The sequence below is a fragment of the Podarcis filfolensis genome (assembly GCF_964270895.1).
Source record: "Podarcis filfolensis genome assembly, chromosome: 8".
NCBI lineage: Eukaryota > Metazoa > Chordata > Lepidosauria > Squamata > Lacertidae > Podarcis > Podarcis filfolensis.
Window position 1 is genome coordinate 62,994,456 of NC_139611.1, and position 12,675 is coordinate 63,007,130.

Consider the following 12,675-nt stretch of genomic DNA (forward strand, 5'->3'; position numbering starts at 1 on the left):
ATTTTCACACATAATATGCATTTTTATGCACACTTTCCCCTAATTATGTACTTTTGTACACTTTTTTTTAGATGAACCGGAAAACCCCCCACCCATTTGGTAACAGTCAAAGAAGTAAGAATATGCAAATTATCTAGGTTCTCACTAAAATGCTAAAGCAAATTTCTTCCCCCTCCCTACTTTTCACTAGAATTAGCTAAATCCATGATCTCTCAACGGCTTTTTCTGCCATGGCAAGGACCTGCAACAAAACGATGTTGTGTGGACCCGTGCCTTCCAATAGTCTTGCTGCTCAGGATGTGAGCAGAGAATTCCTTAATTCTATTATTCTGACCCGTTTTTCCACTCCTCCCATTACTCCTCCCAACAGTCAGCCATCATTCTGTGGCTTCTGAGCATGCTTGGGGTTCTCATTAGGTTATTGTGGAGGGTTCTTCCCCCATTCCATTTCCCTGCTTCAGCGCTTTTTTTCAGGGCGGGTACTTCTGCAAACCTTGGGATTTCTTCAAGCTTGCTGATACCTTCCCTTTTCTTGTGCATGAATGGTGTTGTTTGGTTGGTCAAGAGCACAATTCAAAGTGATGGTGCTGACCTTTAAAGCCCCAAACGGCCTCGGCCCAGTATACCTGAAGGAGCGTCTCTCCCCCCCCCCCATCGTTCTTCCTGGACACTGAGGTCCAGCACCGAGGGCCTTCTGGCGGTTCCCTCACTGCGAGAAGCAAAGCTACAGGGAACCAGGCAGAGGGCCTTCTCGGTAGTGGCGCCCGCCCTGTGGAACACCCTCCCATCAGATGTCAAAGAGAAAAACAACTACCAGACTTTTAGAAGACATCTGAAGGCAGCCCTGTTTAGGGAAGCTTTTAATATATGAATGACTATTGTATTTTAATAGTTTGTTGGAAGCCACCCAGAGTGGCTGGGGAAACCCAGACAGATAGGTGGGGTATAAATTATTTATTTATTTATTATTATTATTATTATTATTATTATTATTATTATTATTATTTTACGGATTGCTAAAGAGAACAATCACTTTCAGTGGCTTTGTGCCCCTGAGTGCCTGATGTTGCAGGTGAACAAAGGAGGGCTGTTGTGAGATGCTGGACTTGAGGGATTTCAGCCTGATCAAGGAGGGCAGTTATTAATGTTGCACAAATCCATAGTTAGATAGAGGGAAAGTGGCATTCAACTATGTTCTACTCAGAATAGCTGCATTTAAATGAATGGATTTATGTTATGCATGCCGATTATTTTCAGCCAGTCTACTCTGAGTAGGACTAGCATTGGCTACAACCCAGATAAAGCATATACTACTTCTACTAATTGATAACATTCTCCAAAGAAACCTAAAGCCCACAAATTCACAGATATGTGCCCAAGATTCTTCTTACCCTTTGCTCTTTTCCAAGAAAAAGATGCGCTCAGCCAGACAACAAGCCAACAAACACAGCTAGGAAACAGGGCAAAATTGGGGGCCAAATTCCACAATATTTTGCTGGTACTTTTCCTCAGAGAATAATATCCAAATACACACTGAGTAGAACGGAAGAACAACCTCCTGCCTTCTCAGCTTTAAACTTGAGCAGTTCTTACTGGATTCAAGTCAACCCAATTTCATGGTTGCTTTAGGGTTACCTCCTCTGCATCTGCCAGGCTTCCTGTCCTTATAAACTTTTAAAATGTTGCTGGGTCTGTTCTAGGTACAGGAAAGTTATACCGGTTGGACTTCTGTGTGATATGGAGGTGTTAAAGGAGCAGAAAGTAAAGGTGTTCTTAGTGGGTGTCTTGGGAGCCTGAGTCCCTGGTTTTTGCCATCGACACAGATCTTCTGCCCCTTCTCCCTCTTTAAACAATGTATTTTTAAAACTTTACAGGGTAGCTGGGTGATTTGCAAAGTGAGACTCCAGATACCCTCCATCTTAATTTGCCTGGAGGGAAATTTGCTTGCCATAGGTAGGGTTCGGTGAATCTGTCAATTTAGATTTCTCTCTGCTTCCCATTTTTCCAGTTGCAAATACTGTTCTCCGCATTTCCACATATTTTTTGTTGTTGTTTAAGTCCTCGTGAAAATTCTTCAACATTTTAGCTTAAATGTCTCCTAATATGCACATTTTTTCATGCAATTTGCCCAATATATTGTTTTTCAAATGACTTTTGCCATACACACACACACACACACACACACACACACTCTTTTATCTTCTTTATTGAAATCCATATATATCATACACGATCTTAAATACATGTACAAAGAAAAGGTAATAGTGATAATAATATTAACTTTTGCCTAATATAATGCCTTTTTGCTCATTATTGTCACTAATGTATATACTTACATGCACACTTCACCCTAATATAGACATTTTTGTCCACATTACTTGGCTGGATCTGCAGTTCATGCAATCCTACATGTTAAGGATTACTCATATGAATAATTATAAAGGGTTCAAGAGGGTCTGTGGTCCCAGGAGAAAATATTGGGGCCGGCAGGTAGGGATTAGTGGAAGGGGCTGGGGGCCGAATTAGATGGTGATGATGAGTAAAATGAGAGTAATATAAAAATGGGCTAACCAGAACAAAATGACAAATGAAGATACTGGATAAGACAAAAGCACACACAAAAAATCCTTTAAATAAATAGAGCAGCACACAAGCAACAAAAAAAGAGGGACAGCAAAGCTAAACTATCAAAAGATAACTATGAGTTGTCCTTTTAAGTTGAGTGAAACAATTGGTCTTTTGCGGAGATGAAAACAAATTGCAGGAAGGTGTTGTTTTTTAATAAAAGCACAAGGTGAGCTGAAGAAAAACCTTCATTTGGCAAGAACACTGACGCTGCAAGACCCTGGTGCACAATACCTCCTAAGGAGACAGCGCTCAATGATTAGCATAAGTAGAACTTATTTTAGGTGCAAAAGTAGTTCTCAGAACAATATTTTTAGGTCAGTTATATGAATTCTGCAAAACACTCCCCCCCCTCCCAAGTTTAGGTCAAGTTAAAAGGTTGTTTGCAAGCAGAGTGAAGAAATGAGCCAACTCTGAACTAGGAAATTCTAATAGCAAGAGATGCAAAATTTCCTGCAAATTCAATCCCCAGTCTTAACTTTTCACCTTGATTTCAATAGGACCTAAGTGTAAATTTAATCTTGATACAGCCCAGTTTTGTTCTTTCCTCCCTCTCCTTTGCAGAAGAATATTACAGAAACTGACTAGGAAGCTGATCAGCAACAGTCTGAGAACAGGTAAAAAAAAGAAAGAGAAAGAAAGAAGCACAATTTCAAAATCACACAATTAAAACTAATGGAACTTGCCACCAGCAGGCATGGTGATGACCACTACTTTAGGCGGCTTTTAAAAGCACAATGAAACAAATTCATAGAGAAGGAGGAAGAGAAGTCTATCAATGGCGAGTAGCCATGTTGGCCCTTAGATGGAACCACCAGACACTGTTGGCAAGCAAAAGTGAAGGATAGGTTGACTACTTGCTCTGTTTGTGAGCTTTGAAACGACCCTAGTGAACAGCTAAGGGAGACACAATGTGGCATTGTTTCAATATTTGGTCTGACCCAGCAGAATTCTTTATGCCCAGGGTGAAGGATTGGCTCAGGGAGACAAAATGACATAAACCAGAATTTACAAAACCAGACAACATGCTCTACAAACCCAAAAAGAGCTCTAGAACGCTCTCCCCGCCCCCCATGGGGTCCTTATTAAGAGGAATTCTCAGAATAATTTGTGACATGATCTGGGGATGGAGGAAGGGGAGAATGGGCTACCCCCTCTTCCCACACTTTTATTTGGTGGGTGGGTGTACACAGGGGGCCTTGAAGGTGCCTAAAGCATCTCTTTGGAAGCCAGCCAAAGAATACAAAATGGTCACATGAATTTGGAAAGATTCAGAAATAGGAGACAATGAGTGATATTCAACAAAGTTTTACTCAGAGTAAACCATTAAATTAAGGGGTCAACTTAGTTATGCTCATCAGTTACAATGAGTAAGTCATCATGATTACTATTAGCATCACTGATGTTATTATTTTAATTCATTTAAAACTTAGTTGAATACTACCCAAGATTCTTGCTAGTTCTTGTACAGGGATTTTCCTTGTCTATATTGACTGTGCATCTATATTTCTTGCTAGTTTGTTTGGATAACTTGATTTAAAAGCAGGGTTACAAATTTTAGTACTAAGTAAGTTAATAAATACAATATTCTGATGTGACATTTCCCCAAACGTTAGACTGCATTTAAAACCATTAGGGTCTTCTCCCAGAGAAAACTGGTTTACAGTCAAAAGACTACAGAGCCAAGAGCGGGATGGGTGCCTTGAATGAGGGCCCAACATCTGAGGACGTTTTCCTGTATATCCCATTCCCATTTCAGTGGTTTGTGCTGGAAAGCCTCCTCGGGGATTTTCGTTAGCAAGTAATGTGGTCAGTTGCTCAGCTGGTCCAAGTTTTTTGTGTCCTCAGCAACTAAACCCCCCTGATGGCTTGAAAGGCTGAGTCAGTCTTACCAGCCTTTAAAGCTCTTCTCCAGTCTACCTCCACTCCACCTTAGCTGAATATTAAGCCCAGATATAATATTAAAAAACAGACACTCATAGGGTCTGTCTAACAGTTTAGATGCAATCAAACCATGGTGGGAAATTTGTACATGCAAAAACCATGAACTCAACGAAACAGAAAATTGCAATCACATCACATTCATAGGTTCAGATCCATATTAAGCTGCAGAGATGAGTTATGATGACTTATTTCATCGACACTTAAGTTCAACTGACTTAGTCTCTTGATACAACCTATAGACTTCAGCTGACTATCATTTTTCTTGGCACTTGAGAAGAATGGGAAGACAGCATCCTTGATGGAACACACACATCCACAAAGCCCAGGCACCAAAAATAAATTGGGAAAGCACAATCCAGAAAGAGGTGGAAAGTTTACCATCCCCTCCTGCCACAGATTCCCCTTAAGCATCATCCAGACATAAGGGGGGGGGGTGGATTTTTCCCTCTACCACCCGGTTTGCAAAGAGCGAACATCCAACTGAAGATGTGCCAATGGGATTATTAAAAGAGGCTGTAAGTTTAAGCTCCCTTGAGTGACAAACAACGGCGTTTCCTGCCTCGAAGGAAAGGATGAAAGATTTGTACTCACCACGCAAGAAGGTTGAAGAATAGGTTGTAAAGGAATCAAATATGCTGTTGGAAGCCATGACCCAAATCTACGACCCAGATTGTCTTTGAGCCTTACACTCCTTAGGAAACAAACAAAAAAGAAAACCATAAAAAGTTTAAACTGAAATGCAAAAAGAAAAGTGAAAAGGGGGGAAGAGGGGAAAAAATAAAAAGAAGTTTTGTGCCTGTTTATAACCAAGAATCTGATTCCACAGCAGCACCACAGGAATGTTCAGCCACAAGTTTCTCAATAGAAGCATATGCGCGCCGGATCGTCATTAGGATGAAAGGGGAGGGGAAGGCAAACTAAGCTTTCAAAGAGATAGATACACACATATACCCCCCCCCCAAAAAAAAGAAAAGAAAAAACAATATAATGTCTTGGAAGTACGGAAAGGAAAATGTATGAATGAAATACTGAATGAATGAATGAATGAATGAACGGAACTCACCTTATGCAGATCCAAAACACACGGCTGGTGTGGAAAAACACGAGGAGGAGGTAAACCTCCCTGTCGAGGTTCGGGTACTCCTTCTAAAATGTTGATTGCAGTCTGCTTGTGGTTCTGTGGTTGCCTGTGAGGCCTGAAAGAGTGTTATAAAGTCAACCCTACTTTCTGAGATGCAGATGACTCTAAATCATTATTTGTTGACTGGAAGAGCAGAGTCACCTGATCTGTGATGTCACCACCAGGCCCTGCAATATCTTTGTGGGTTCTTCTTGGTTTTTCTCTCCCCTTCAAAAAAAAGAATAAAATTACTGGTTTAGAACATTTTTGGTTCACAGGAGGCCTTGTTGACTCATTCACAGCTTATAACAAATGGCACTGAGAAGAAGCAGAATTTCAGCTGCTATGGGATTGGGCTTCCTTTTTCATGAATTGATGCTGTTACCCTCGGAAAGGGAGTCAGGAAGAGCACTGCAGGTTTCCGATTGAACTCGCCGCCCATTTAATATTCAGTGGTTTTCGCTTTCCTAACTGCTTTTTTCTCTCCCACATTTACCACTTGTCTGTATCTTGTTTTATTTTTCTCCCCCTTTTGGCTTTCTAAGACCTTCAGCTCTACGAGTGACTATTCTTGCTGCCAAGACTAGTTCCATATGTGTTGATGGGTGGTTCCTCTTCAGAGGGATTTTCTGTGAATTAGTATTAAGTAAAAAATATGGAGCACATGCAGCAGAATAAACATCGCAGGCTGAAGAGCAGGAACGGTGGCCTTTTAAAAGTGCAAAGCACAGAATTTACAGGCGCTGCAGTGACTTGCAGAGCACATGGTCTGTGTGCAGAAGGTCCCTGGTTCAAATCCTTGGCATCTCTGGTGAAAAGGGATAGTAGGAAGCTGGCGGTGGGAGAAAAACACTCTGCGGAATGCCCTGGTGAGCTGCTGTCACTCAGAAGAGAGGACACTGATCTAGATGGCTTGAATCATGCTAAAGCAGCTTTGCATGTTTACACAAATAAGCAAATAAATAAAGAGCAAAATCACTAACATAACAGAGACAAAATCTTGATCAAGAAAGGTCTTGATAACACTTTACTGAGGAAATGGAGCAAAACAGTGTATAAACTGAGGAGAAATAAATACAGTGGTACCTCTGGTTACATACACTTCAGGTTACTTATGCTTCAGGTTACAGACTCTGCTAACCCAGAAATAGTGCTTCAGGTTAAGAACTTTGCTTCAGGATGAGAACAGAAATTGTGCTCCGGCGGCACAGCAGCAGCAGGAGGCCCCATTAGCTAAAGTGGTGCTTCAGGTTAAGAACAGTTTCAGGTTAAGTACGGACCTCCGGAACGAATTAAGTACTTAACCCGAGGTTTCATAGTTCAGGCCTTATACATAACAGAGAGGCACACAATCATATACACAAAGAAAAAACTCCCTCAGAACTACACAACCAATAGATAGCTCAGTGAGCATTATGCCACTCTGCATGGTTACTAAGCAACACCCCCACCTGTCCCCCATCCTCACTTTAAGATTAACAAAATTAACCCTTAAGTTACAAAATGAATTATCCTTCCTGATGTACTTTTGCAATCATTCATTCAGAGGTATGGGGAAGGAACACAGGAAGCCCCATTACAATAAGTCAGACCACTGGACTATCTAGCTCAGTATTATCTACACTAGCTGGCAGTGGTTTTCGGGGGTTTTCAGGCAGGGGTTCTTTCCAGCTGTACCTAGAGATACCAAGGAACGAACCTAGGACCTCCTTCATAAAAAGCCGATGCTGTACCACTGAGCTAAGGCCCTTTCCCATATGCAATTGTTATAGATGCACATACTGGGAATACGTTGTAGGCTCCACTTTCCTGTTAGCCCTGGGCCCCTCCGACTCTTAACCCAGGACTAGTTCCCTGCTGCCTATTACTCAGAGTCAGTCCAAAGCTAGTGACTTCCCGTGGATAAAACAAACTGCATCTGGGGCTGCATCTACTTGGTTTGTATGCCGAAGTGGGAGGGGTCACCCTGGAAGGCTGGAAAACAGAATATCTGCCTGTCAAGTTGAAAACTATCACCCCAGGGAAAAGGGTTCTAGCTGAGCCCTTTGCCTACTATGGTTGCTGGATCAGGTCAAATGCTAGTCCAGGACTCTGCCCTCACAGTGGCCAACCAGATGCCCACAAGAAGCCCAAAAGAACCTGAGCACAACGGCACTCCAACCACCGACATAATTCCAAGCAACTGATATTCAGAAGCATCGTGCCTCTGATTGTGAAGGGAGAATATAGACATCATGACTAGTAGCCATTGATAGCCTTATCCCCTGTGTATTTGTTTAATCTTTTCAAGTCATACAAGTTGATGGCAATCGCCACCTCTTGTGGGAGCAAATTCCAGAGTTTTACTAAATACATTGTGTAAAGGTGTACAGTGGTACCTCGGGTTAAGTACTTAATTCGTTCCGGAGGTCTGTTCTTAACCTGAAACTGTTCTTAACCTGAAGCACCACTTTAGCTAATGGGGCTTCCTGCTGCCGCTGTGCCGCCGGAGCACAAGTTCTGTTCTCATCCTGAAGCAAAGTTCTTAACCCGAGGTACTATTTCTGGGTTAGCGGAGTCTGTAGCCTGAAGCATATGTAACCTGAAGTGTACGTAACCCGAGATACCACTGTACTTTCTTTTGTCTGTCCAGAGTCTTTCAAAATTCAGTTTTTGTGGATGTCCCCAAGCTACATGGATGACACCCTGTGTCTACTTGTAGAACCCCACCAGTCACTCCCTTACTTTCATTTTCCATAAAGTAAAAAGCCCCAAATGTTGTTACCGTCCTCCTCCTTGCTTGTTTTCCAACTGCAGGTAATCATTTCTTTCCAAGCATAGGGAGGAAGCATTCAAAAATGTTTTTACCCAACAGCAGTCTGAAGTGGCAACACTGCCTTCTTCTACCTTAGCATCCAGTCATCTTATTCTATCCCATGAATTTTTGCAAAACAATTTCTTCTTAAATAATGCAATTTTGTAGGTTACCTTCCCTAATATATATGTGCATTGTTATGCACACTTTACTATAGTGTGTGTGTGTGTGTGTGTGTGTGTGTGTGCGCGCGCGCGCTTACATATTACTTGGCTGGAGAACTGCACTTCAAAATTTGGAGAAGTGCAAATTTCCAAGGATGGCTCCATTTTGGTTTCTGTATTGTTTCGGGAAGTGCAAATTAGGGATGTCTTTAAATGAGAACTCAATCAAATTTCTCCCCCATGCCTAAATTAGGCACTGGCGTGCCACTGGCATGAAAGTAGACAGACAGACATCTGCTCATATGCCCATACCAATTTGCATGTCTCTCCAGCTTGTGTCCCAGACAAGTTCTGAAGAACTACAGCAGCAAAATAAGCAGAGCAGCAAATACCAACAAAAAAAAGCTATGGAAAGTCCAATTTTAGTCATTTGGGGGGAGGGGTTTCTGTCCAAACTGGATAGGATGTCACTGCATATTTTAACAAAATTATAAAGTCATCAGACAAATTTGTTAACATTAACAAATCTATTCAAATAAAATAGAACTTCAAAGATGAATAAACACTAATTTCTTCAAATCTCTTGGCTTTGGCTGTGGCTAAGTCATGACAAACCTAGACAGCATCTTAAAAAGTAGAGACATCACCTTGCCAACAAAGGTCCGTATAGTAAAAGCTATGGTTTTCCCAGTAGTGATGTATGGAAGTGAAAGCTGGACCATAAAGAAGGCTGATCGCTGAAGAATTGACGCTTTTGAATTATGGTGCTGGAGGAGACTCTTGAGAGTCCCATGGACTGCAAGAAGATCAAACCTATCCATTCTGAAGGAAATCAGCCCTGAGTGCTCACAGGAAGGACAGATCCTGAAGCTGAGGCTCCAATACTTTGGCCACCTCATGAGAAGAGAAGACTCCCTGGAAAAGACCCTGATGTTGGGAAAGATGGAGGGTACAAGGAGAAGGAGACGACAGAGGACGAGATGGTTGGATAGTGTTCTCGAAGATACCAGCATGAGTCGGACCAAACTGCGGAAGGCAGTGGAAGACAGAATATAGACTAATTATGACCCTAGTGGTTAAGTCAATTCTCCAAGGATCCTGGCCTGGAAAAACCCCAGGGCTGACTCTACATCATTTCCTTAAAGCAATAACTTACACAAACTACAGGTGGAAAGCAATATTTTTTAAAAAAGCATCTTTGTCTCTCACAAGGAAGGAGTGCCTCTCCCATGCCTGCTACGATATTATCGATGCTTCACCAAAAATGCTTCTTGCTTCAAAACCATTCATTTTTATTCTCATGCTTGTGTGTGCCTTTCAATATATAAAAAATAACTGGGGAAGTCTACAATAAAGCTTACAATAATAAAAATGCAATAAAACACCATAAAGCATATGGTCTGCAAATATATGGAAATCAGTGACTAAACGCAATCCTATACAAGTTGTGTCAAAAATTCGTGTTGAGCTCAGTGGGATTTACTCCCAGGTCAAGGTGTATTAAGGCTGCAGTCTCCTCATGAAAATAAACCAAAGAAGTCCTGTATTTTATTGCCTGGGAGTAAGCTTCATTGAACTCATTGGGACTTGGACCTCTGACTCCAGATGTACCTGACTGCATTGCTATTTCATTAATTTGGTGACAGACCTACTTATTAGATGGGTTGCCATAGTCTTCTCTAGCAGTGGAAAACTTGGGGGCCAAATGCAGCCCCCCGGACCTCTCTGTCTGGTCATTGGGTCTCACCCCAGGCCACATATCCCACTGGACCCACTTCAAAGCCAAGTGGTTTTTGAAAGGCTGGAATATGGCCTTGAACTCCGAAATTGCCTATTCCTTGTCTGGGTGGAGGATAGAAGCTTGCTCTATGTAAGTAACATTTACATTTGCATAGACAGGCAGAGTCCCCCCAACCCTAGGCGACTCCCAAGTGAAATAATGACTCAAGACAACGTGCTATGGGATTAAAATTGGCCACAACTTTATAAAGTTTCAGATGTAGGGAGACCTTGGCTCAGGCATTGGGCATTTATCCTTCCCAGTGCCCAGCCGGGGATCTGGGGGATATCAGGGTTATCCAGAATGTGTGGGGATTGGGCTGGCTCTGGAGAACATATGTTCAAGCAGAGAGTCCGCCCCCCATTTCGCCGCCATCGCAGGGGAAAGCAATGACAACCTCTCAGCGTATGGCCAATGCCTCCCCCAATGCTTCATGCCCCCCCCCAATTTAGGGAAGATAAAGTATTCTGCCCAAGGCCTGAAACAGCCAAAGTTGTGACGTTTTGCTACGGGGAAGGCAAAACCTGCCAATGCAGGAAAATTCCTTTCCGGCCCTTCAACAACAACCATGACTTAGCAGCGCCCGCGTACCTGTGGAGAAGAGGTTAACCTGCAAAAAGTAGGCTTAACTGAGGGAAGGCAGGGTGGGGGAAGCTCTGGAGCCAACTGACGATTTCCAGGTAAGATGCACCCTCTGTTGTGTGGGGAGGGCGGGCCTTCCCCCTACCTGGCCAATCCCCTGGCAACGCCTCCCCAGGCGGGATTGGGCAATTGGCTGAGGTAGGCAGAGACCTCCAGGTATCCAGCCGGAGGAGTGCGAAACCAGCCCATACTGCCAGGAGCCACATGGGATCGGGGGGGGCTGCGTGTGACCACGCAAAAGGCACCCCCCATTTGATGTGGGGAGCAGTTATTCTTGCTCTATCCATCACTGGCACGTGGCCTTTAGAAAGTTGTTCAGAAGGGAATGCAAGCCTTGGGCTGAAAAACGTTCCATGCCCCAGGTCTTATGCCTTGGTTTTGAGGGCTGAATAGAGCAAAGAAGTTGCCATCATTTTTTTTCTGTAATTATTTTCAACGTTAAGGGAAATTATCCTTCGTTTCTACAGAACAGGGCTCAGCTGTTTAAAAGGAACTGAAATAAAGTAGGGATTGGCAGCGGGAGAGGTTTACACTGATGATTTTATAGCAACAAAAAAGAGACGGGGGGGAGGAGGAGGAAGGGAAACAGCAAAAGAGCCTTTAGACTATCTGGCCATCCCTCGACCATCTGCCTCAGAGATGCACAGAGAAGGGTCTATGAGACTTCACAACGTTTCCTTGTCTCCTGTTCAAACCGCAGCGTGAACACTCTCAGGTCCCTACTTTTCCACATTGTATCTTCCTGGCTGGCCATGTAACACCGGAAAAAATGCCGAGCTGCGAGTCATGTTCACGACTCCTTTGATAGGCCTTAACAGACAGCCAAGGGAAGCGACGATGACTGGGCAGAAAATTCCTCAAACTTTGCACAGCGCTGTGAAGCAGAGGTCATGTCTCTCCTCACCTTACATGTCCAGAATGCATAAAACCTCAAAAATGTGTGGGGAGGGGAATATGGGGGGAGGGAACAGCAGCAGAGTTTCATTTTTAAAGGGTCCTTCACTCAGCAATATTTATTGGAGTTCAAAATTTAAAACACACATGTGCAATGTTTATGTATTTGATTCTCTGTTCATTTAAATTGATTTATAGTGGACGCTCTGGTTGTGAACGTGATCCGTGCGGGATGCACGTTCACAACCCACAGCGTTTGCGCACGTGCAGGTTGTGATTCAGCGCTTCTGCGCATGCATAACCGCCGAAACCCGGAAGTAACCTATTCCAGTACTTCCAGTATTGTATGTACGTTTATTTAAATGTGAATCCCTTTTTTTTCCAGCCCACAAAGTATCCTCCCGATCCGATTTCAGATAAAATTTCAGATCCTCAAACAGATAACTCCCTCCCAATTCTTTTACTAGGTAGTTGACAGAAAAGTGAGGGGAGAAGAAACACACCCTCAGATTGTTGTTTAAATCATTCTGTCGGCTTAGTCCTACATACAGAAGGTGAATGCCCTCTGGAATCAGTTACCAACTGAAATTAGGTAAGCATCTAGTATCTTGATATTAATTGAATATATTTTTGTTTAAGATGGTTTTCCCTGAAGTCTAACCCAGTCCTTCTATGGAGTATCAATAAGAAGGGGGGAGAAATTCCATTCAAT

General features: G+C 42.8%; 1 protein-coding gene across 2 annotated transcripts in view; it reads right to left on the reverse strand.

Annotated features, from left to right (window-relative positions):
• The window catches only part of RUNX3 (RUNX family transcription factor 3), a 235,690-nt gene that overhangs the window by 119,246 nt on the left and 103,769 nt on the right, over window positions 1-12,675 (reverse strand). Inside the window, exons 6-8 of one of the 2 annotated variants that reach the window (XM_083625573.1) lie at window positions 5,852-5,917; window positions 5,633-5,765; window positions 5,161-5,260 (exon numbers count right to left, since the gene is read on the reverse strand). In XM_083625573.1, coding sequence (XP_083481699.1) covers window positions 5,161-5,218 — 58 coding nt within the window. In that variant the 5' untranslated portion in view covers window positions 5,219-5,260; window positions 5,633-5,765; window positions 5,852-5,917. The remainder of the gene's footprint in view (window positions 1-5,160; window positions 5,261-5,632; window positions 5,766-5,851; window positions 5,918-12,675) is intronic. The other variant, XM_083625574.1, reaches the window with a different exon arrangement.